General features: G+C 34.0%; 1 protein-coding gene and 1 pseudogene across 1 annotated transcript; both read left to right on the top strand.

Annotated features, from left to right (window-relative positions):
• The first annotated feature begins 1,489 nt into the window (after positions 1-1,489).
• LOC125839913 (uncharacterized) lies at positions 1,490-2,274 on the top strand (annotated as a pseudogene).
• Positions 2,275-6,040: 3,766 nt separating this feature from the next.
• Positions 6,041-21,260, top strand: LOC125839912 (uncharacterized). The gene is made up of 3 exons (XM_049518883.1): positions 6,041-6,193; positions 6,251-6,379; positions 21,114-21,260. Exons 1-3 carry the CDS (start codon positions 6,041-6,043, stop codon positions 21,258-21,260), a joined length of 429 nt encoding a protein of 142 aa, XP_049374840.1.
• Positions 21,261-22,999: the final 1,739 nt, after the last annotated feature.

Genomic DNA, 22,999 nt, shown 5'->3' with positions numbered 1-22,999 from the left:
AGACATTTTCCTAATTAAAGATTAAAAATGGAATAGACAATGGGTAAGGGCGAAAGATGGGGATCTCGTACCAATGGTGTGACAGACATTGGTACAAGTACCGGTGTTATAAAGGGAAAGTTCATTACTATAGAATGCGGATTTTAAATCAGAGAATGCCAAAGCATATGGGCATTAGCTGATGTATTAGTGACTCGAACTCTTTGTGTGATTGTATGTCTTTATTGAACCTGTATAATTGTGATAGTTGAGGTGATTATGTATTATGTTGATATTTGATTGATTGAGATGCACCATTATCCCTTTATTTGAAATTATATTGTGCACATGCATTGACCTGGGGATGAGTATAAGTTGGGCACGTGGAGATCGTCCGTGCTAGGGATGGTGAGATATTAAGATTATAATTTGGGCACGTGGAGATTGTCTGTGCAAAAATTGTTTGATTATATGATAGTGCGTTGAGATCGTCCGCACCGACACATGGAGATTTTCTGTGTCGGTATATGGACCTCACAAGTCCCCCATGGGTCATGAACTCTCGATGTGTTTCTGAGGAGTATCATGTATATACGGTTGAGAAAGTACTTGGTATACTGAGGCATATCATTTCATGGTGTCATATTACATTGCATCTCATGACATCCTTTATTCTTGATGATTATGTGTTTTATTGGTGGTTGGAAAGTACTTGATATTTGATTACCTCTATTTGATGAAACTTGACTAGTGAGTGTAATATAGGCTCGTATAAGTAAAAAACTGATTTTTCTTATATAACTCCGGTCACTACTTCTTCATTGTCGGTCTATGAGATATATTGGGTACACACGGTTTCGTACTCATACTACACTTGTTGCACTCTTTTATGGTGTAGATTCGATTCTGAGTACGAGCACATCTCATGGAGTTGTTTGAGTCCGAGCTTGGAGTATTTTGGAGTTATGGTGAGCTGTTTGGATGTTCCGTGGCCCACACCTCCCTCTATATTTTGTTTATTATGTTATTTTAGTATTCAGACATGATATCCCTTATGTTTGGATTTGTCATTTTAGTTTCAGACTTGCATCATATTTCAGAAGCTCTTGTACTTATGACACCAATTCTAGGGGTAGTATTTTAGCTTTCTGCATTTCGTATTTATAAATAACTTAGTGTTGGAGATTATGTTTTACTCGTTGTTTACATTTTACCTCTTTAGTTAGTTAAAATTGATAAAATATGTTGGGTTGGCTTACCTATTGGTTGGGAACATAGGTGCCATCACGACCTGTGAATTTGGGTCATGACAATTTGGTATCAGAGCCCTAGGTTCATCGGTCTCACGAGTACAAGAGCAAGGTCTAGTAGAGTCTTGTGAATTGGTACGATGACATCCATACCTATGTTCGAGAGGCTATAGGACATTTAAGAAAATTTTGTTCTTTCATTCCTTATCGTGCACACTTTACCTTGTTGAAATTCTAATCTTGATGTCTCATTCTCTCAGATGGTAAGGACCCGTACATCTGCAAGTGGTGATCATGAGCCTATTCATGCGCCTGTTTCTGGGAGCACTATCCGAGGTAGAAGCAGGGGACGAGGTCGGGGTAGGGGTCGTATTGCAGCACCCGTGGAAGGACAAGTACCAATAATTACCCAGGGCCGTGATAGGACAGTACCTCTTGATGCAGATGTTATTCATGGGGATGTCTAGGATTGTGTCTAGGAGGATGGACCAGCTCAGGCTCCAACCAATATTATTGCCACCCCAGTTCTTCAAGATACCTTGGTCGTATGTTAGGACTTCTAGAGGGGATGGCTCAGACGGGAACTTTGCCTGTCAATTTTGATGCCTCACAAACCCGTGTTGGAGGTCAGACTCCAGATCTGATGGTTGCTCCAGATTCTCAGACTCTCGGGACTCAACTAGCTGTTGTTGTAGCTCCCCGTTTAGATAGTATGGAATTGCCAGGTATTGCATCACACTTGGCGAACAAGCCTTCCATGACCATTGATGAACAAAAGATGTTTGGGAGGTTCAGACTAATGAATCCTCCAACTTATACTGGTGACTTAACCGAGGATGTATATGAATTTATAGTTAGTTGTCATGAGAGGTTGCATAATCTTAGATTAGTGGAGTCTCGTGGAGTTGACTATACAACATTTTATATAACTGGCTCTGCCAAGCAGTGGTTGAGGGATTATATTAGTAGTATGCCAGCTGGATCCCCTCCACTATCTTGGACTCAGTTTACTCAGGTATTTCAACAAGTTTGTTCCACGCAGTGAGATGAAGCGCAAAAGGGCCGAGTTTGAGAGTTTGCAGCAAGATGGTATGTCAGTCACAGAGTATGAGGGTAAATTTCATGCCTTGGCTAGGCATGCTTCGATGATACTTCCCACAGAGGCTGAGAGAGTGAGAAGGTTTGTTAAGGGGATGATTATTTCGATTCGTCTGGGAGTTTCTTAGGTTGCTTCTTCCGGTGTTCCATTCCAGAAAGTGGTAGATACTGCTAAAGAGTTGGAGATGATTCGACGCGAGGGATTTAAGCAGCGTGAGGGCAAGATGACCTTTCATTTAGGTGATTATGGTGCTGCTCCTCCTAGGAGTCAAGGTTACATAGGGAGAGGTTATCACTCTCAGTCTAGCAGACTCATTCATGTTGTTATACCAGTGTTTGAGGCTGGTTACGCTGGACATAGTTCTTCGAGTTCGGTGCATACTACACAAGGTTCATCTTCTAGACATGTAGGCCGTGGATGACATTCTGGTCATTCAGGTTCCTCTCATCAGCCTACGTCTTGTAGGGATTGTTTTGAGTGTGGTGATATGGGGCACTTTGTGAGAGATTGCCCTAGGACCAAACGTGGGGGTTTACATCAAGGTACTCATGCTTCGACTTTCAGGGCTACTCAGCCTCCTACTAGAGGAGGTGTACAGAGTGGCAGCGGTGGTTCTCATTCAGGTAGAGGTGGTTCTCCTTATAGTCGAGGTGGTGGTCGTGGAGGTTCACAATCTGAGAGCGGTCGTTCTCACTGTTATGATTTTCTGTGTCGGCCAAAGGCTGAGACTTCAGATGTTGTTATCACAAGTATTATTCCGGTTTGTCATCGACCAGCTACTGTATTATTTGATCTAGGCTCTATTTATTCTTATGTGTCCACACATTTTGCTTCGAGTCTGGATATATTATGTGATTCTCTTGATTTGCTGGTACATGTTTCTACTCTTGTTGGGGATTTTGTAGTGGTAGATCGGATGTATCGACTATGTATTGTTACCTTGATGGGATATGACACTCATGCAGATTTAAAGGTCTTAGATATGGTAAATTTTGACGTGATTCTTGGTTTGGATTGGTTATCCCTTTACCATGCAATTTTAAATTGTCATGCCAAGACAGTTATATTAGCTATGCCTGGAATTCCTATAGTAAAATGGAGAGGTTCTCTTAGTCACCCTCCTAAGGGGATGATATCATTTCTTAAGGCTCGTCACTTGGTAAAGACATGATGTTTGGCTTACTTGGCGCAAATTCGAGATACTAGTGTTGAGACTCCTATGCTTGAGTTTATTCCAGCGGTGAGTGAATTTTCGGAGGTATTTCTGACAGATTTACCAGGTCTTCCATCTGATCGTGATATTGATTTTTGTATTGATGTTGAGCCAGACACTCAACCTATTTCCATTTCTTCTTATCGCCTGACACCGACTGAATTGAAAGAGTTGAAAAAGTAGTTGCAGGATTTGTTGAGCAAGGGTTTTATTAGACCGAGTGTATCTCCTTAGGGTGCTCCAGTGTTATTTGTGTAGAAGAAAGATGGATCTATGTGTATGTGTATTGACTATCGACAGTTGAACAAGGTAACCATCAGAAATAAGTACCAGATATCTCGTATTAATGATTTATTTGATCAACTGCAGGGTGCTTCAATTTTCTCCAAGATTGACTTGAGATCCGGCTATCATCAGCTGAAGGTTAGGGTGGAGGATATCCCTAAGACAGCTTTCCGAACACGTTATGGCCATTACGAGTTTTTGGTGATGTCTTTCGGATTGACTAATGCCCCAGCAACTTTTATGGACTTGATGAACGGAGTGTTCAGACCGTACTTGGATTTCTTTGTTAGTGTCTTCATAGATAATATATTGATATACTCCTGCAGTAAAGAGGAACACGAACATCATTTGAGGATTGTGCTTGGGATTATGAAGGAGAAGAAGCTTTATGCAAAGTTTTCAAAGTGTGAGTTTTGGCTTAGTTCGGTAGCATTCTTGGGATATGTAGTGTCTAAGGAAGGTATTATAGTGGATCCTAAGAAGATTGAGGCAGTTCGAGATTAGGTCAGACATGCTTTAGTTACTGAGATTCGGAGTTTCTTAGGCCTTGTAGGTTATTATCGACGATTTGTAGAGGGGTTCTCGTCCATTGCATCCCCATTAACTAGATTGACCCAAAAGGAAGTGACGTTTCAGTGGTCTGACGAGTGTGAGGTGAGTTTCCAAAAACTCAAGACTTTATTGACTACTGCTCCAATTTTGACCCTACTCATGGAGGGAGAGGGTTTTGTTGTATGTTTCTCGAATTGGTCTTGGTTGCGTATTGATTCAGAAGGGGAAGGTGATAGCTTATGCTTCAAGGCAGTTGAAGGTTCATGAGAAGAACTATCTTATTCATGATTTGGAGTTGGCGACTTTTGTGTTTGCATTGAAAATTTGGAGGCATTATATTTATGGTGTGCATTGTGAGGTGTTCACGGATCATCGTAGTCTCCAGTATATATTCAATCAGAAGGATATCAAATTGAGGCAACGGAGATGGTTGGAGTTGCTCAAAGACTACGAATTGACTATTATTTATCATCCGGGTATGGCAAATGTGGTAGCAGATGCCTTGAGTCGGAAGGCGGTAAGTATAGGTAGTCTAGCCTTATTGCAGGCTGGCGAGCGCCCTTTAGCTAAGGATGTCTAATCCTTGGCCAATAGCTTAGTGAGGCTTGATAGTTCAGAATCTGGTAAGGTATTGGCTTATATGGAGGCTAGGTCATCCTTGTTGGAGCAGATTCAGGCTCAACAGTTTGATGACGGTGATTTATGTAAGATTAGAGACAAGGTGTCAAAAGGAGAAGCCAAGGATGCAACTCTTGATAGTAAGGGAGTTTTGTGGATAAAAGGTCATATTTGTGTTCCTCCGACCGGTGAATTGACTAAATTGATCATGGAGGAGGCCCATAGTTCGAGGTACTCTATTCATTCGGGGGCTACTAAGATGTATCGTGACTTGAAGCAACATTATTAGTGGTGTCGTATGAAGAGGGACATAATAGATTTTATATCTCGGTGTTTAAATTGTCAGCAAGTGAGTATGAACACCAAAAGTCTGGAGGTGTGACTCAGAGGATGCCTATACCTTAGTAGAAGTAAGAGCGTATTGCTATGGACTTTGTGGTAGGTTTGCCACGTACTTTGGGTAAGTTTGATGTTATATGGGTCATCGTGGATCGATTGACTAAGTCTGCACACTTTGTACCAGTTCAGACTACCTATAATTCAGAGAAGTTGGCCAAGATCTATATTCGAGAGATAGTCAGTTTGTATGGGGTTCCTGTTTCTATTATTTCAAATCGTGGCACACAATTTACATCTCATTTCTAGCGGTCTATTTAGAATGAGTTGGGCACTCAGGTGGATCTTTGCACAACCTTTCACCTTCAGACTGATGGTCAGTCTGAACGGACTATTCAGGTTCTTGAGGACATGTTGCGGGCATGTCTGATCAACTTTTGTGGTCACTGGGATCAATTTTTGCCTTTAGCGGAGTTTGCTTACAATAATAGTTACCACTCGAGCATTGAGATGGCACCATTTGAGGCTTTGTATGGTAGGAGATGTCGATCTCCAATTAGTTGGTTTGATGCATTTGAGTTTAGACTGTGGGGTACAGATTTGTTGAGGGAGTCCTTGGACAAGGTCAAGTTGATCCAAGATAGGCTTCTCATGGCTTAGAGTAGGCAAAAAAGTTATGCAAATCAGAAGGTTCGCGATTTGGAGTTCATGGTGGGAGAGCGGGTTCTATTGAAAGTTTCGCCCATGAAGGGTGTGAATAGATTTGGAAAGAAAGGCAAGTTGAGCCCAAGGTATATTGGTCCTTTCGAGATTGTAGAGAGCGTATTGGTGAGGTGGCGTATCAGTTGGCTTTGCCACCTGGTTTGTCGGGTGTTCATCTCGTATTTCATATTTCGATGTTAAAAAAGTAATCATCAGGGTGGTGCTCATGTGATTCAATGGGATTCGGTGTTACTTGAGCAAAAATTGACTTTTGAGAAGGAGCCAGTAACCATTTTGGATAGGCAAATTCGAAAGTTGAGGTCGAAAGAGATTGCTTCAGTAAAGGTTCAATGGAAGCATCGTCCAGTGGAGGAGGCTACATAAGAGACAGAGTCAGACATGAGGAGTAGATATCCTCAGCTTTTTTAGCGTTCAGGTGAGTTCTTTTCTTTTTCCGTTCAAAGACTAACGTTTGTTTAAGTGGTAGGTGATGTAATGACCCGCTAGGTCGTTTTGAGAACTAGGACTATTTTGACTCTTCCTGTAAAATTTAAATGAAAATTTTAAACTATTCGATAATTACGAGTATTTAGCAAATAACTAATAGTTGATAGTTAATGGGCCAAGTACATAATTTGTTTAAGGGCAAATTACAGAAATCACATACTTCTAAGACAAAATTACAATTTATCCCTTAAAAGTTTATAATTACAGAAATCCCTCAAACGGATACAATAATATAAGCGTTGATACATTAATTTGATGCGCGAGATACAATAATATAAGCGCTGATACATGCCCGTGATACAATAATATAAGTGCTGATACATTAATCTGATGCGTGGGATACAATAATATAAGCGGTGATACATTAATATGATGCGCGAGATACAATAATATAAGCGCTGATACACTAATCTAATGCACGAAAATGAGAGATTTTGGAGATTTGTAAAACTTATAGGGGATAATGGTAATAAGTAAACTTAAAATGTGAGATTTCTGTAATTTTTCCTTTGTTTAATACCCTTTTAACACTTGGCCCATGAATTGATTTAAGTTAATTGGGTGATTAGCGTAACACCAGTAACAGAGTTAGGCAAAACGTGTGCGGGGAGAAGAGAAACCGCAGACTCCAGGTAAAACAACTTTCCTTTCAGGCGAGTTGTGAATTGTATAATGCATATGTTTATTGTTACAAAGGGTGATAATTATTAGGTAATGACTGGGGAGTTATTAAATGGAAATTAAGGAACGTTGGGGATTGGGTTTAAATTGATGGTTTCATGATTTAAATGCAGGTTATAGTTGAGTGAAAATTGTGGATTTCTTGTCACTGTTTTGGGTTTTATACTAGCTTTAGACTACAATTGCAACTCCTTGATTGGTGGTATACATCAAATCACAATATGGAATTTAATTACTCCATTAAATAATTTGGAAATGATACTATTATATCGCGTTTTAATTACTTTCAGATTTTGAAAAGCAAATATTATCACACACCAATCATTATGTGACACATATTAATTTAACTTACTCCCTCCATGGAGTAATTGAATTGTTGAGACATTTTAATTTTTCAAATTAACTTAATTGTTCAGTTTTCAAGACTACATTTAGAATGTTCTTCCAATTTTACCCTTCATTAGTTAGTATTGGAATTAGTGATTAATTAATATTTAGTTATTTTAATCATAAATTTGACAATAATTAATAAGGATAAAAATGGAAAACTATGTTCAATTTATTTCTTAATCTACTTTTCTTAAAGGGTGTGAAACACCTCAAAAATTCAATTAATATGAAATGGAGGGAGTATAATATATATTTTTTTATTTTAGGTTTTTCTTTATTTTTTTCTCATTTACTTTTTAATTTATTTTCTTTTACTTTAATTTTGAATTCTCCTTAAATTTCACTTCAACTCCCACCCCACGTTCAAGCTGACCCCCACCCCCATTTTCTTTCTTTTTTCTTCGCCTCTCACCCCCACCCCACATTCAAGCTGAGCTCCTCTCTCATTTTCGTTTTTTTTCTTCTTCTTTAGCCAACTTTCTTTTCTTCGGTGATTTTTAAAAAAATATCATACTATTTTCTAGACTTTGTTGAGTTATTGATAACAAAATTAATTATTTTTCTAAGAAATTTTAAAATTTTAAAGGTATCATCAATTAATTTATCTCGTTTTCATATAACTTTCAAAATTAAAAATGATAAATTTGAAAGAATCAATGAATTCTCCAAAAATAAGAATAGCTTGATTGAAATTCAAATAAAATAAGTAAATGATACCTTACAATCATCTTGATATCTAGTGGGTTTATCAAAATTTTCAAAATGTAAAAGAATATTTATATAAAGTTTTAAAATTGAAGAGAGTTAAACTAATACTCCTTCTGTCCCTAATTACTTGTCGACTTTTGAATTGACACACATATTAAGAAAACAATGATTGTCATAGTGAGTTTACCATTTTACCCTTATTAATTATGAAGTGGGTGAATTAAAATTTTAAGATTTTCAAGAAGTTTTACATTTTTCAAAGTAATTAATTGAGGGTATAATAGGTGAAAAAAATTGTCCTTTCTTGATTTGTCAAAATAGACAAGTAATTAGGGACAACTAAAAAAAAGTGAACAAGTAATTAGGGACAAAGGGAGTCGTAATAAAAGAGGGAGGGTGGACATGTGGTAAAAATTGTGACATTGAAATTAAATGAGGAAGTTCAATAGAGATGACAATGAATTTTGAAGAAAAAAATAGAAAGAAACAAAAAATAATATTCATAAGAAAAAAAAAGTTAAAATAATAAGAAAAATAAGAAAATATATTTTAGAACAAAATATTTGTAAAAATAAAATTATGTTCATTATTTTACGTTGTTGACACCTTTCTTTATCACCGCAGAAATAGAACACGTTGGAATTGTACGACTAGCATACCATGTGCTTGCTAACTTTGGTGACTTTTCCCAAATAGCACAAAAACGTAAGCTACTGCAACATTAGATAAGTTCTTCCGTCAAATATTAGATAATATGTTCATTTAATAGTAAATTCTTTGCATAAATATAATTTATAAAACTATCCTTTTCAATTCTTGTGTAATTGGCGCTAAAAATATATTTTTAGCTGCATTTAACATATTTTGCAAATGACTTTAAAACATATATCGACCGTGGATCCAATGACAATTAATTAATATCAATAAAGACTTTATTACTTTTTGTTAATGAGTATATTTATTATCGTTAAAAGTTATTTTTAATTTGTTGTAACAATATGTGGCTGCACCAACAAGGGTTGTGATGGAGTGGTAAGTACTCCTTCATCCTTAACCAAGAGGTCTCGGGTTTGAGCCCCCTTGGGTACGGAGTCACCTTTGTTGGGAGCGCTTTACCCCCCAATGTGGGACTTTTCGGCGCGAATTCGAATTCAGTCGAGCTCCAATGTGAAAACCAAAAAAAAAAAAAACGATATGTGGTTGCAGCTTAACCCCGTACCATGTGGAGTTACTAATAAATGAGCAAGGGACCATTATAATTAGCTTACCCAAAATATCTTTTCAGCTTATGGATTGATTTATTTAAGGTGTTTTAAAGTAATTTTGAGATATGGATAAAAAAATATATATTAGTAGAAAAATAAGAAGAAAATTAACCAAAAAAATGGTATCTAGAATATAAACAACTCAATATCACAAAAACTGATAACGATAAATTAGATCAATTAATAGATAATATATCTAAAATAGAATATAAATATATTCAATATTTAAAGATACAATGTATAACGAGTATAACGAATATAGACAAAAACTTACTGAAATAATTATAGCAAAAAGACAAGAATTGAGACATAGGCAAAATAGACTTAACAGTAATATATTTGCAGAATTTGTAAAAAATCTATAATAGCACAGAGAAAAACTATTTTATATCTACAAATACAAATAGAAAACTTAGAATATAAACTACAACACAATTTATAAATGAATAAAGAAAAGTACGCAATAGATGAAAAAACATATGAAAACTATAACGGACTAAAAATAAAGATAATATTTTCTAATCTAGGAAGAAGATATAAGAAAATAGGTGACAATCTAAGTTTAACGTTAGAAAAAGAAACAGTAAAATTAGAAGATAGTTACTACGGAATTCGCCATGCTTTTAGTTTTCTTCAGTAGTAATTATTTCATCTTCTGTTACTAATTCTCTTGTAATATAGTTTTCTTCTTGTCCTGTATTTATTAATATTAGATATTTTTGTTGCTCCATTACTCCCGTTATGTAATAATGATATGGTTTTATTTCTTCTTCTATTGATTTTTGTGGAGTTTTATCTATTCTTCTTGAGGTACTCATTTTTTATGATATTTGGGGTATTTCATAGTTTATTCTTTTTTATGTGCTTAATCTTTCTTTTACTATTTCTAAATCTTCTTTTATGTCAATCTCATTATAACTATAGTCATTATTATCTATGACTGTAACTATTCTCTCAAAAGGATTTTCTATTTTTATTTTTTTTATTTTATTTTTTGCTGTTATCTTATGTTTTGTTGTTAAAACATACAAGTTTTTACATCTAGTTGTAAATATTTACTTCCTGGGGCTAGCTCTATCCCTGACATTTTCCAAAATAATACTAGCGATTTATCTATATTCCTGTCATTTATTGCTATTGAGTAGTTAGCACTTATTATGAATTTAAATTTTTGGTATATAAAGTTACCTTTTACTGCACTTATTATACTTTTTTCTATAGGTTGTATGATCCTATCATCTGCTAAGTATATTTCTATGGGTGTATTTATAGCTAGTATTTATTCTAACTTGGAGTTCAGGAATTAATTCAGTCAATAATTAAACAAAACTGAATAAAAAGAGGGCAAGCTCATAATATATAAGAAAGAAACTAGGGGCGTCAAAAATGAGCCCAACTATAGGTAATTAATCTGCTCATAATTTGAAGGGTTGAGTTTAAGATAATTTGAATGGGGTTCAATCTCAACCCATCAAGTCTTAACCCATTTTAAGAGAATTCTCAATTGAGCCCAATTTAATCTCCAATTTCAACCCGTTTTAAGACTCTTTATTTTCATTGATGTAATGTATGTTACTATTTAAAGGTATGAATTACTATCTATTTTATATCTTTTCGGATTTATCTATCCATTTGTAACTTTTTTTAAAAATAATTTTCTTGAGTTGAAATTCAAATGGTGGTTATAAAACTTAAATAACAATATATTAAAATTATTGAGATTAAGCGAGTCAAGACCCAACCCGCTTTTAAGCCCATTTGAGCCCAAAGTAAACTTGGGCGGGTCAAAACCCAACCCAATTTTTATTTCAACCCATTTTAATATCTCTAGTTTCAACTCAATCCGTTCATTTGACATCTCTAAAAGAAACCATTACTATGGCAAGGAGTAATTGCATTAAGAACAAACTGCATTGGTATTGGTAATCTTAAGACAAGCTTAAGTCTAGAACTCGACCTAATGCCTACTCAGTTGCGGAGGGATCAACAAGTAGGATACCCTTCTAATTAACGATAGATTTTTATTGTTTAGCGGTACATATATACCATATGTACATATTTGTTTTTTAGGAATATCACTGTCATTGGTACTTGCGATTAATTGCCTACTCAGTTGCGGAGGGATCAACAAGTAGGATACCCTTCTAATTAACGATAGATTTTTATTGTTTAGCGGTAGATATATACCATACGTACATATTTGTTTTTTAGGAATATCACTGTCATTGGTACTTGCGATTAATTGCCTACTCGGTTGCGGAGGGATAAACAAATAGGATACCCTTCTAATTAACGATAGATTTTTATTGTTTAGTGGTATATATATATATATATATATATATATATATATATATATATATATCATACGTACATATTTGCTTTTTAGGAATATCACTATCTAGGTAATATATGCTATATCTCTCTCTACCATATTTGTCAACTAGCTACTACATATCTTTATGAATCTTTTTCAAATCTCCTATAATCCTTTTTCATGTACCGACTATAGCTAAATATATGTGTAGCTCTTTAAATTTGTCAGATAATTTTATTTAAACATTTAAATTATTATTAGTATCTATTGGACACTTAAACTCCTTTATAAGTGTAGCAATTTAACACAATTTGGAAAATTTAAGGGTCTGTGTATTCGATTTATCAAAGCTATGCAAATGTGGATGATTCTTATAATAAATTTTTAGGTCGAACCGCTTGAACATGATAGTAAATCTTATTTATATACTTAAACTATAGACTATTATAATTGAGCACCAAACATATGATAAAGTATTTGTATTAGACACTTTCAGCTTCTATTATGAAAAAGTTTTTGTACATATTCTCAAAGTGTTCATTACATAGATAAGTTAATCATATAACGTAAGTATCCTTCTTTATATATGCACATCATGACGTCATCATCGATTGACATATGCATGAGGTTTTATTGGTTAGTGGTGCTAAAAGGAAGTGATATAATTTAAATGGCTAGCATGCCCTTTTACTTATGATGCTTGAGAACATGCACAAAATTTTATTTAAATTTTTTAGTAGAAAATATCTAGTAGAAACATCTATCATGTGTTTAGGTATTTAATTGAAACATTGTCATAGTTTGTATTTGACCAAACTTTTGTCAATAGAAAAGCTAATAATATTACGGTACATTCAAGTTTTAGTTAGTAAACTGCAGAGGCGTATGTAAAAGGGGGTCACCGGGTTTACGTGAACCCATGTTTTCCTCCTGAAATCATATTTAGTATTGGTATATTTTTAAATTTTTATTAAATATAGATGTGTGAACCCACAATCGAAGTATCATATAATGCAATGATGATTGAGATTAGAAATTCGAATTTTATATATATCTTGTATTATTTTTCTTTCTAAAATTAGGTAACACCTCTCTAAGTGGTTATTGGTAGCACTTTTGACGTTTTGATTAATTAATCATTTCAATTTTAGACCTACATATTTAAATTTTTAACTATTTTCAATGATACGAACCTAAATGTCAAACCGATTAGATCCACATTTTCATAATAGCACCCATCATTCCAACATACTGGATACGCCTCTGGTAAACTGTATGAGAAGAACTCCGGTAACAAAAATTGTGAGAATGGGAAATTTTCTCTGAATAATTGATTTATGGCTAATATTTTAATTAGGTGATTTTTGTTTTAGCATATCATCTATTAATTACTAAATGAATTAAATTTTTTTTACCTTATTATTGTAAGTAGATTCTATACTGGTGATGGTTGTGGGTGTCAATAAGGGCTAGGAGGGACGAAGCTAGCAAAGAATAAGGGTTCATCCGAACCTCCTTCAACGAAATCTTGAAAGGAAAGAAATTGAAATCTCCAAACAAAATCTTGCCTCCTGGACCATGGAGCCTACCTTTTATAGGAAATTTGGAGCAATTAATGAAAACTCAAGATCTTTTTCTGGCAAATAGGCCAAAAATTATGTCGGCAAGTATCATATTTTTATGATTGCACCAACATTGGATAGTTCATATTGAGATTATTAGAGAAATATGAGGAAAGTTTGTGTCCTCGAACTTCTTAGCTCAAAGATGGTCAAATCTTTAACACCCCACTTCACCCAGTGCTTAGCATTTGGTGTATGAATAATTTTGATTTTGGGGGCCCAATATTTGGTGAGATAAGCCCTGCTTTGATACCATGTTAAATTAGGTGTTGGACTAACTCGCACCCCAAAAGTTAGCTCAAAGAGAGGAAGATTGTCCAGTCTTTATAAGGAGTCCACCCATCTCATAAACCCCCGATATGAAACTTTTGTCATTCTTTAACAATATCAAATCTCATTTCAAGTACACCTGACTAATTGATCAACTTATCAAACAATTTTTTTTGGTTTGCGAATACTACAACATGTAGGTGAAAAATCATACATGATCGAAATAAGTTGATAAAGGGAGGATTCGACTTAACCGATTTGTTCCCTTCCCAAAAATGGATTCATAACATTAGTGGAATAAAGTCCAAATTGTCAAAGGCGTACTTAAATGTTGATAAAATCTTGGAGAAAAATCATTAATGATCATCTAGATAATCGAGCAAAAGGTAAGAAATGTAATGGTAAGTCTGGAAATGAAGATTTGGTTGATGATTTACTTAAAGTGATGGAGAGTGGAGAATTTGGATATCCTATCACAAATCAGAACATCAAAGCATTCATTCTTGTAAGTCTAACACATCTTTAAAAGATTTCTTTTAATGTTATAAACCTAAACTTCAATCTTTATATATACCTTTAATTTTAAGGAAACATTAAAAAAAATGACTACAGTTTCGTAACTCCCCGATCCAAAAAGGGGCATTTCCAGGATCTGGTGCAGTGAAACCACGCCACCCACCCATGGCCTTTGGAGTGGACCACGGACCGTAGGTGTGGTTCATGGTTGGTGCCCCATAATTCCTAGTCTCTGATCCCGATCGACGGTCCACCAGGATGGTTCGTGGGTCAGACCACGGCCCGTCGACTGGGTCCGTCGTTGGGCACTCAGAAATGGTCCCAGCATGGACCACGGAAGGGACCTACGGACCGTGGCCGTAGGTCAAGGCCAAATACTCTGACCACCAACCACGGTTCACCGAGACGGACCGTAGGTCCATCCACGGTCCGTCGACTAGGTCCGTAGGTCAGCAGGTCGGAGACAGCTGACAGTTTAACTTAGGGGAAATTGGGTCTTTTCCTAATTAATTGATTTCTATACTATGTCGTTTTGTCTATATTTAGAACCCCTATATGAGCTCTTTTAACCCCAAATTCACCTCATTTAATTCATTCCTCCTAAATCCCAAAAGAAAACCAAAACCTCCTCCCAAAAAAATTCTCTCTTTAGAAGAAAAAGAAGATGATGATGATGATGATTTGAGCAATGGTTTGAAGAGCAAGGTTTTGCACATCAATTTCTTTGGGCATTGTGATTAAGGTATGGTAGTCTTCATCCATGGATAACTTTCATCCATGGAGCCCTCTCAAAACCTTCAATTTCAAATTGTAGAAATCCCCAATTGTTAGGACTTGATTCAAAAGTCACGGGTTCCTTTAAAACTTGATTTTAATGATTGAATTGAGTTATATTAAGCATGAATTGCTGATTTCCTATGATTTTTATGATGTATCCCCAAGAACCCATGAAATCCCCATATTTCTCAAAGTTGATGATATAATGTGGGTCTTTGTTGATGAAAGAGGAAATTTTATGAATTAATGCATGAGGTGATAGAATCACATGATTTATAATGAAATCCATGTCTAATGCTTAAATTCTAGATGTGTTGATTCAAGGTGAGCTTTGAACCTCAAGGAGATAAAGTATGAGATTATGCATTTTCTATGAAGTCTATCTAATTGTCTTAATGATGCTTTGAGAGTAAAGTGTTAATGATTATGTTAGTTGTTGTAGGCTGATTCAAAGGTTATTCTCATGAACTCATAATGAACATGATGCGAAAGGTTTTCTCACAATAGTAATGATTCTAAGGTTGAAAGACATTTCTCACCTTATTGAATCTAAGAGTAAAAGTGATTATGGATGGTGATAGTTGCTCATGCATGGTCTAAAGATCTAAAGTAATGATGTACCTTGAATTGGTAGGCCAATGACACATTTTCATGAGTAACCAAAAAGAGCTATCCCAATGATGTACTTTGAATCGGTAGGCCAAGGGCGCCCTTTCATGAGTAATGATGTTGATAAAGAATTAACTACTCTGTGGAAATTTAATGCTTAGCACTGAATGGATATTGTATGAGATGGAAGCTCTCTAGTAGTAAGGTCGGGTTTCTAGAAGAAATCTCTTGAGATGGAAGCTCTCCCATAGTAAGGCAGGCCGGGTTTCTAGTAAAAATATCCCTATTCCATAAACTACGTGCCCCCGTAGGATATTTAGCTAGTGGATCCACCTAAGCTAAGAGTTACCAGTTCCACCTTAGGCAAGTAGACCAACCCTTTTCGGTGAGGGAGTCACCGGATTCCATGTTTCAACTCACATGGTCTCATGTCGATTAAGGCTTATTTCCCACAATAACAAGATGTTTAATAGTGAACTAAGACATGCTTCAAGAAGTATCATGTAAGTGTTCAAATGTTCCAAAGATGATGCTAGCTTGTGTTGAAGATGATGTTTTGACTTATGTTTTCCAACTATCTCTATGATGATGTTTAAACTTGGTAAAGTGCATGCTTTCAAATGAAATGTCCATTTTTGCATGTTTCCAGTGTTTTTATGCATGACTACCACACTTACTGCATTTTTTTACTAAACACTTACTTTTGCCTACATTTTCTCCAAGTGTAGTGTCCGGCACTAGAGGTGATCATACTTGTGGCTAGAGCTTGGATTTGATTGTTCCTGAGCTTGGTGAGTCCTTATGATTCGAGGACGGAGTTATTGTTTAGTTTCCATTTCTTGTATTTCCTTTTGAACATGTTGTATGTGCTAGGCCCTATTTCATCCACTATTGTAATAGATGACTATGATGAAACAAAGTGTCTAGACTTCCGCTTGCTTTTATGAAAGGCTTTTTAAGACTTGAAATTATGTATTACTCTTATTGTACTATTTCTTATGTTATGAGGACTAAGGGGCTTGTATGGAGTCTTTCGGGCACTACTAAAAAATTGTTAAAAAACGACGGTCAAAAGCGACGGACTGCGTCGCATTTTTGGTCAACATCGACGGAAAAGTGACCCAGTCACTTCCGTCGCTTTTTAGCTCGATGCTTTTCAAAAAGCGACGGACAACGTCATTTTTAAAAAAGCAACGGACTGCGTCTCTTTTAGCGACGGACTGAGTCGTTTTTTTACTTCTTTTTTATTATTATTTTTTTAAAAAAAAGCGACGGATTACGTCGCTTTATTTTAATTTTCATTTTTTTTAATTTCTAAAGGGTAACGCAGTCCGTCGCTTTTCTGGAAATTTATTTTTTGAAAATCCAGTAAAGCGATGGATAAAAGAACACTGTCCGTTGCTTTTCTAGAAATTTTATTTTTAAAAACTTAAAAAAGCGACGGACAAAACCACGCTGTCTGTCGCTTTTCTGGGTTTTTAAAAAAATTAAAACCCAAAAAAGCGACGGACTAAACCACGCTGTCCGTCACTTTTTCTGCAATATTTTTGACAGTAGCAGCTTGCAGCTTCTGCTGCCCACCTGCAAATGCAATTTATTTCAATTCTACACTATTCAGCCCAATCAAACACACACAATTATAAACAATCTAAACAAAACATAAAACAACAAACTTAAAATAACATTCAAAAGTATCTAAATCATAAATTAAAGACTTATAAAGTCTTTTAAAATTTCAAAAAGTTCATAAATGTCCAGAGATCTAAACTAGGGAGTGAGATCTACATAATCATCCTCATCACTCTCATCGTCGTTGTCATCGGGAGCCGAAGTAGTAGGTCGACGAGCGAGGTTCATCACTTGTTATTTGATTTGCTGAACGGTCTCACTCATGCTTTTTTGTTCAGCTACTCTTTTCCGCTCTGACTCTGCTGGTGCCGCTGTAAGTTTAGCTATTTGATCCGACATAGCAGCAATCTAAACACCGTCAAGTGCCTCAGCTTGACATGACGATCCAATACCTTCTAAGCCTGACTGAAGGCGTCTAACATCGTTGCGAGAGCCTAGACCATAGCATCTACCCTTGTGTGTCCCTCCTACCACTTTTTCTTTCCGAATCTGAGTGGACAGTTCAGGTGTCAATTGAACCGAATTATCTAAATTCTCAGCGACGTACTTATGAAAGTCATTCTGCATATTAAATATATGTATTGACATCAATATATATACATACCATAAATATATTCACTATTGATATATATTATTCATATTAAATAACTTACAAAAGTTCGTTCGGCCCTTTCCTCCACCCACACATCCGGATCCGACTCATTTTCTTTCTTCCTGACATGAGTCTTTTTGAAAACCTCTAGTTCAATGGGAGTGCGTTCCAATTCTTTTTTCTATAAATAAAAATTGAAATTTATAACGATATATATGTATCAACTAATATTATATACATCAACAGGCATCAAATTATAAAAGATACCATCCAATCGATCACTTTCTCCATGATCAATCCATACAAAATATCTAGGCTTAAATCCATTACGGTACAAATGAACCATAACTCTATCTGGTTTAAAAAAATTTAAGCACTTACATGCACTACAAGGACACCTAACCAATCCATTAATCTTGAAAATGTCAAGTGTCATTGTATGTTCAATAAAATTTCTAACACCGTCAATAAACTCAGGTTTCAAACCAGCACCAGTTTCATAATGCATATTATACATACACAAACGATGATCCATCTACAAAAATATAGATGTTCAATTATATTATAAATAAAATTTAATAATAATTTTACTAGTAGTAGTCCTAAAACTAGTTTAGTATTGACAAAACCACATTATTTAATTTAACTTATTTAAACAACTTAACAACTTTTTAATTTTAACTAGTTTAGTTTTGACTTAATTCCAACAACTAAATCCATCAACAAAACCACATTATTTAATTTAACTTATTTAAACAACTTAACAACTTTAACTAGTTTAGTTTTGACTTAATACAACACTAAATCCACCAACTAAACCACATTAGTTAATTTAACTTATTTAAACAACTTAACAACTTTTTAACTTGAACTAGTTTAGTTTTGACTTAATTCCAACAACTAAATCCATCAACAAAACCACACTAATTAATTTAACTTATTTAAACAACTTAACAACTTTAACTAGTTTAGTTTTGACTTAATACAACACTAAATCCACCAACTAATCCACATTAATTAATTTAACTTATTTAAACAACTTAACAACTTTATAACTTGAACTAGTTTAATTTTGACTTAATTCCAACAACTAAATTCATCAACAAAACCACATTTTTTAATTTAACTTATCTAAATTTAAAGCTAAGTGTCAACACTAGATGGACACAAATCGATCTTGCAAGAAAATCAATTTTGTCATCAATAGGATCAACTAGTGTTGGTACTCATGCTTAACAAATATATTATTTCTAAATTTAAAGCTAAGTGTCAATACTAGATGGACACAAATCGATCTTGCAAGAAAATCAAGTTTGTCATCAATAGGATCAACTAGTGTTGGTACTCATGCTTAACAAATATATTATTTCTACATTTAAAGCTAAGTGTCAACACTAGATGGACACAAATCGATCTTGCAAGAAAATCAATTTTGTCATCAATAGGATCAACTAGTGTTGGTACTCATGCTTAACAAATATATTATTTCTAAATTTAAAGCTAAGTGTCAATACTAGATGGACACAAATCGATCTTGCAAGAAAATCAAGTTTGTCATCAATAGGATCAACTAGTGTTGGTACTCATGCTTAACAAATATATTATTTCTACATTTAAAGCTAAGTGTCAACACTAGATGGACACAAATCGATCTTGCAAGAAAATCAATTTTGTCATCAATAGGATCAACTAGTGTTGGTACTCATGCTTAACAAATATATTATTTCTAAATTTAAAGCTAAGTGTCAACACTAGATGGACACAAATCGATCTTGCAAGAATATCAATTTTGTCATCAATAGGATCAACTAGTGTTGGTACTCATGCTTAACAAATATATTATTTCTAAATTTAAAGCTAAGTGTCAACACTAGATGGACACAAATCGATCTTGCAAGAAAATCAATTTTGTCATCAATAGGATCAACTAGTGTTGGTACTCATGCTTAACAAATATATTATTTCTACATTTAAAGCTAAGTGTCAACACTAGATGGACACAAATCGATCTTGCAAGAAAATCAATTTTGTCATCAATAGGATCAACTAGTGTTGGTACTTATGCTTAACAAACAATCGATGGACACAAAAATATTATCATAAAATTAAAGTTAAATATCAATACTAGATGGAATAAACACATTATTGAAAACAATTGTACTTGAACTTTAGAAATTTAGAAGCACCAACCTTATCTCCTACTTTGATGAAAGAAGCAATATAGTCTTGTATCAACTTTTTTAGATGTTGAGCTTCCTCAGTTGCCTAGCACGAAAAGTTCTAAAATTAGTTAAATTTCAAGTTCAAGTTCTAATTTCAAGTTCAACTTCTAAGTTTAACTTCAAATTCTAAGTTCAAGTTCATGTTCAAATTCTAAGTTCAATTTCAATAATAATTCAAACAAACCCCAACATTAAAATTTTCATTTCACAATCAACAAACACAAGTTTAAGTTCTAAGTTTAAGTTCAAGTTCAAGTTTTAATTTCAAGTTTAAGTTCAAGTTCTAAGTTCAAGTTCTAGTTCAAGTTCAAGTTAAAGTTCTAATTTCAAGTTCAAATTCTAAGTTCAAGTTCTAATTTCAAGTTCTAATTTCAAGTTCAAGTTCTAAGTTTAACTTCAAATTTTAAGTTCAAGTTCATGTTCAAATTCTAAGTTCAACTTCAATAATAATTCAAACTAGTCCTAAATTCAAAATTCAAACTAGTCTTGAAATCACAAATTCAAACTAGTCCTAAAATCCCAAATTCTAACTAGTGCTAAAATCCTAAATTCAAACAACTCCTTAAATACCCTAATTCAATCTAATCTTACAATTCCAAAATCAAACTAATTAACTCAAGAAATACCGAATTTCAAACAAATCCTAAGATACCCTAATTCAAACAAACCCCAACATTAAAATTTTCATTTCACAATCAACAAACACAAACTAACAATCAAATAATCCCTGATTCAAACTAACCTTCAAAAACCCCTAAATCATTCACTTACTAACTAACAATCAATCAAACTAACAATCAATAAAAAAAAACTAATTCAATACACTAATTAACAAATTTAATACTCAAATTGAAAGAAATTAAAAATAATATTATGAAACCCTAACCTTCAATTAAAGGAGAAGGGCAGTAGATCGAGGTCGGGGTCAGTTGGCCGGCTGTTGATGTTGATTGCTTGGAGCTCGCTGGCCGAAGCAGTTGAGGGAGAGACAGAGCAGCGTCGGAGATGTTGTTGCCGTTCTCGCCGGTGAGAAGAGACGGGAGGGAGCAAGGAGAGAAGAGATGAGAAGAGGAGGGCGGCGGGAGGAGGGCTGCTGCTTCTCGCCGGAAATGGACGGAGAATGAGAGAGAGGAGGAGGTTGGGCGGCGGTAAGGAGAAAGAGATGAAGAATGAATTAGTTAAGGGTTGGCTCCTTTTGGTAGATTAAAATAGGAAAATAGATCTTGACCGTTGATTTAAAATAGATGTAAGGCTGAGATTAACTTGGAGTGAGATGGGTGGTCAAGATTAAAAGGGATGAGTTTGATTGAAATCTGAAATAATTGCAATGAGCAAAAGGGCTAAAATTGCGACTAAATTGAAATTAGAGGCTAAAATCGAAAGAGAATTGCATAGAAAGAGGGCTAGAATTGAAATAAATTGGAATAGAATGGACTATAATTTAAATAATTTAGACGAAGAATAAGGAAATGCTAGCCGATTAATAAAATACTACATATTAAAATATTTTCACACATTATTAAAAACATCTAATATTTTAAAATATAAGTAAAGTAATTATTTTGAGTTTAACTATCGATAAATATAATAATTTAAAAATAATAATATTTTTATAAATCATGCATACTAAAATATATAATTTTTTAGACAACCTTAATTTTTAGGATTTGTTTTTATTTATGTTCTTCAATTGCAATTTCTTATTTTAAAAAAATAGACGTGTGCCTGTTAATTAAAAAAATTAAACATTCGCAAACGAACATAAAAATTTTCAAACAATAATATTATTTTTTGATATTTCTCTGTATTTTTGCATGAAAATAAATTGACGAAAGTTCTTTGATTTTCTTTCTTAAACATTCAATCAAATTAAATAACACTACTTATTTATTTTTTCTTATCATCTAGGCTATCTAAATTTAACGCAAATACTCACTTTTAATTTTTAATATAAATCAATACGAATAAAAAAACCCATCTTTAAAAAGACTCGACTGACTTAGTTAATAACACTACTAAAAAAAGACTCTTGTTCATTGCTAATAACACTACTATACAATGTTAAAACTCGACTGACTTTGTTAGGTTGTCAGTGATTTTAAAGAAAGAAAACCAACACAATTTCGTCGGTTATTTTTCACACAAAAATACATAACACTCTTAAAAAGAAATTATTATTTTTTAAAAAGAATTATTTTTTGTTAATTTTTAATTTTTTAACTAAAATAAAATGACACATGTCGATTTAAAATAAGAAGTTGCAAATGAAGAATATATATAAAAATAAATAAATCATAAAAATAGTATTTCGTGTTAAAATGGAGCATAAAAAATGGAGTTCAAGGGTTAAAATGGAACAAGGCTAAGATAAAGTGCCAAAATGAAAAATGTGGACAAGTTAGAGGGGTTGTATATGTGTTTGGCCATATATATAATTTAACTACACATCAACAAAAGTTTAATTTAATAAATTTAATTTATCAATCAAGTTAATTTTATAAATTTAAATTATATACCTTCTAATTATATAAATTTAATTTTATTGATCAACAAAAGTTTATCAATATCAAATTTAATATATAAATCTCTTTGAATTGATCATCGGTATTTCTTTAATTGATAATGTATTTCATATCTGAACCACTAGTATATAAGACTTGATTTGTTAAACTACTCGAGGAATATATATATAATTAATCAACGTATTTCATACTCCGATGAAGTATCCTTTACATGTCATCATAATTAGGAGGTGATCACTACACTTGACATCCATTCAAGATCGAACGTATATAATAATACTATCTCGCATTTCATACTGGAGTGGATTATATGTTAGCTCTTCACCTCTACTACATCATGA

This window comes from Solanum verrucosum, unplaced genomic scaffold, assembly GCF_900185275.1.
Source record: "Solanum verrucosum unplaced genomic scaffold, falcon-dt-bn FXZP01000177.1, whole genome shotgun sequence".
Taxonomy (NCBI): domain Eukaryota; kingdom Viridiplantae; phylum Streptophyta; class Magnoliopsida; order Solanales; family Solanaceae; genus Solanum; species Solanum verrucosum.
This window is presented reverse-complemented; position numbering and strand designations above follow the sequence as displayed.

Excerpts from the sequence above, each read along its gene's own strand:
- LOC125839912 (XM_049518883.1), top strand. The coding sequence starts at position 6,041 with ATGGTGGGAGAGCGGGTTCTATTGAAAGTTTCGCCCATGAAGGGTGTG. Across the intron at positions 6,194-6,250 it reads TCAGTTGGCTTTGCCACCTG|GGTGGTGCTCATGTGATTCA; the intron begins GTTTGTCGGGTG and ends AGTAATCATCAG. Across the intron at positions 6,380-21,113 it reads AAGAGATTGCTTCAGTAAAG|TTGAGGGAGAGACAGAGCAG; the intron begins GTTCAATGGAAG and ends TGGCCGAAGCAG.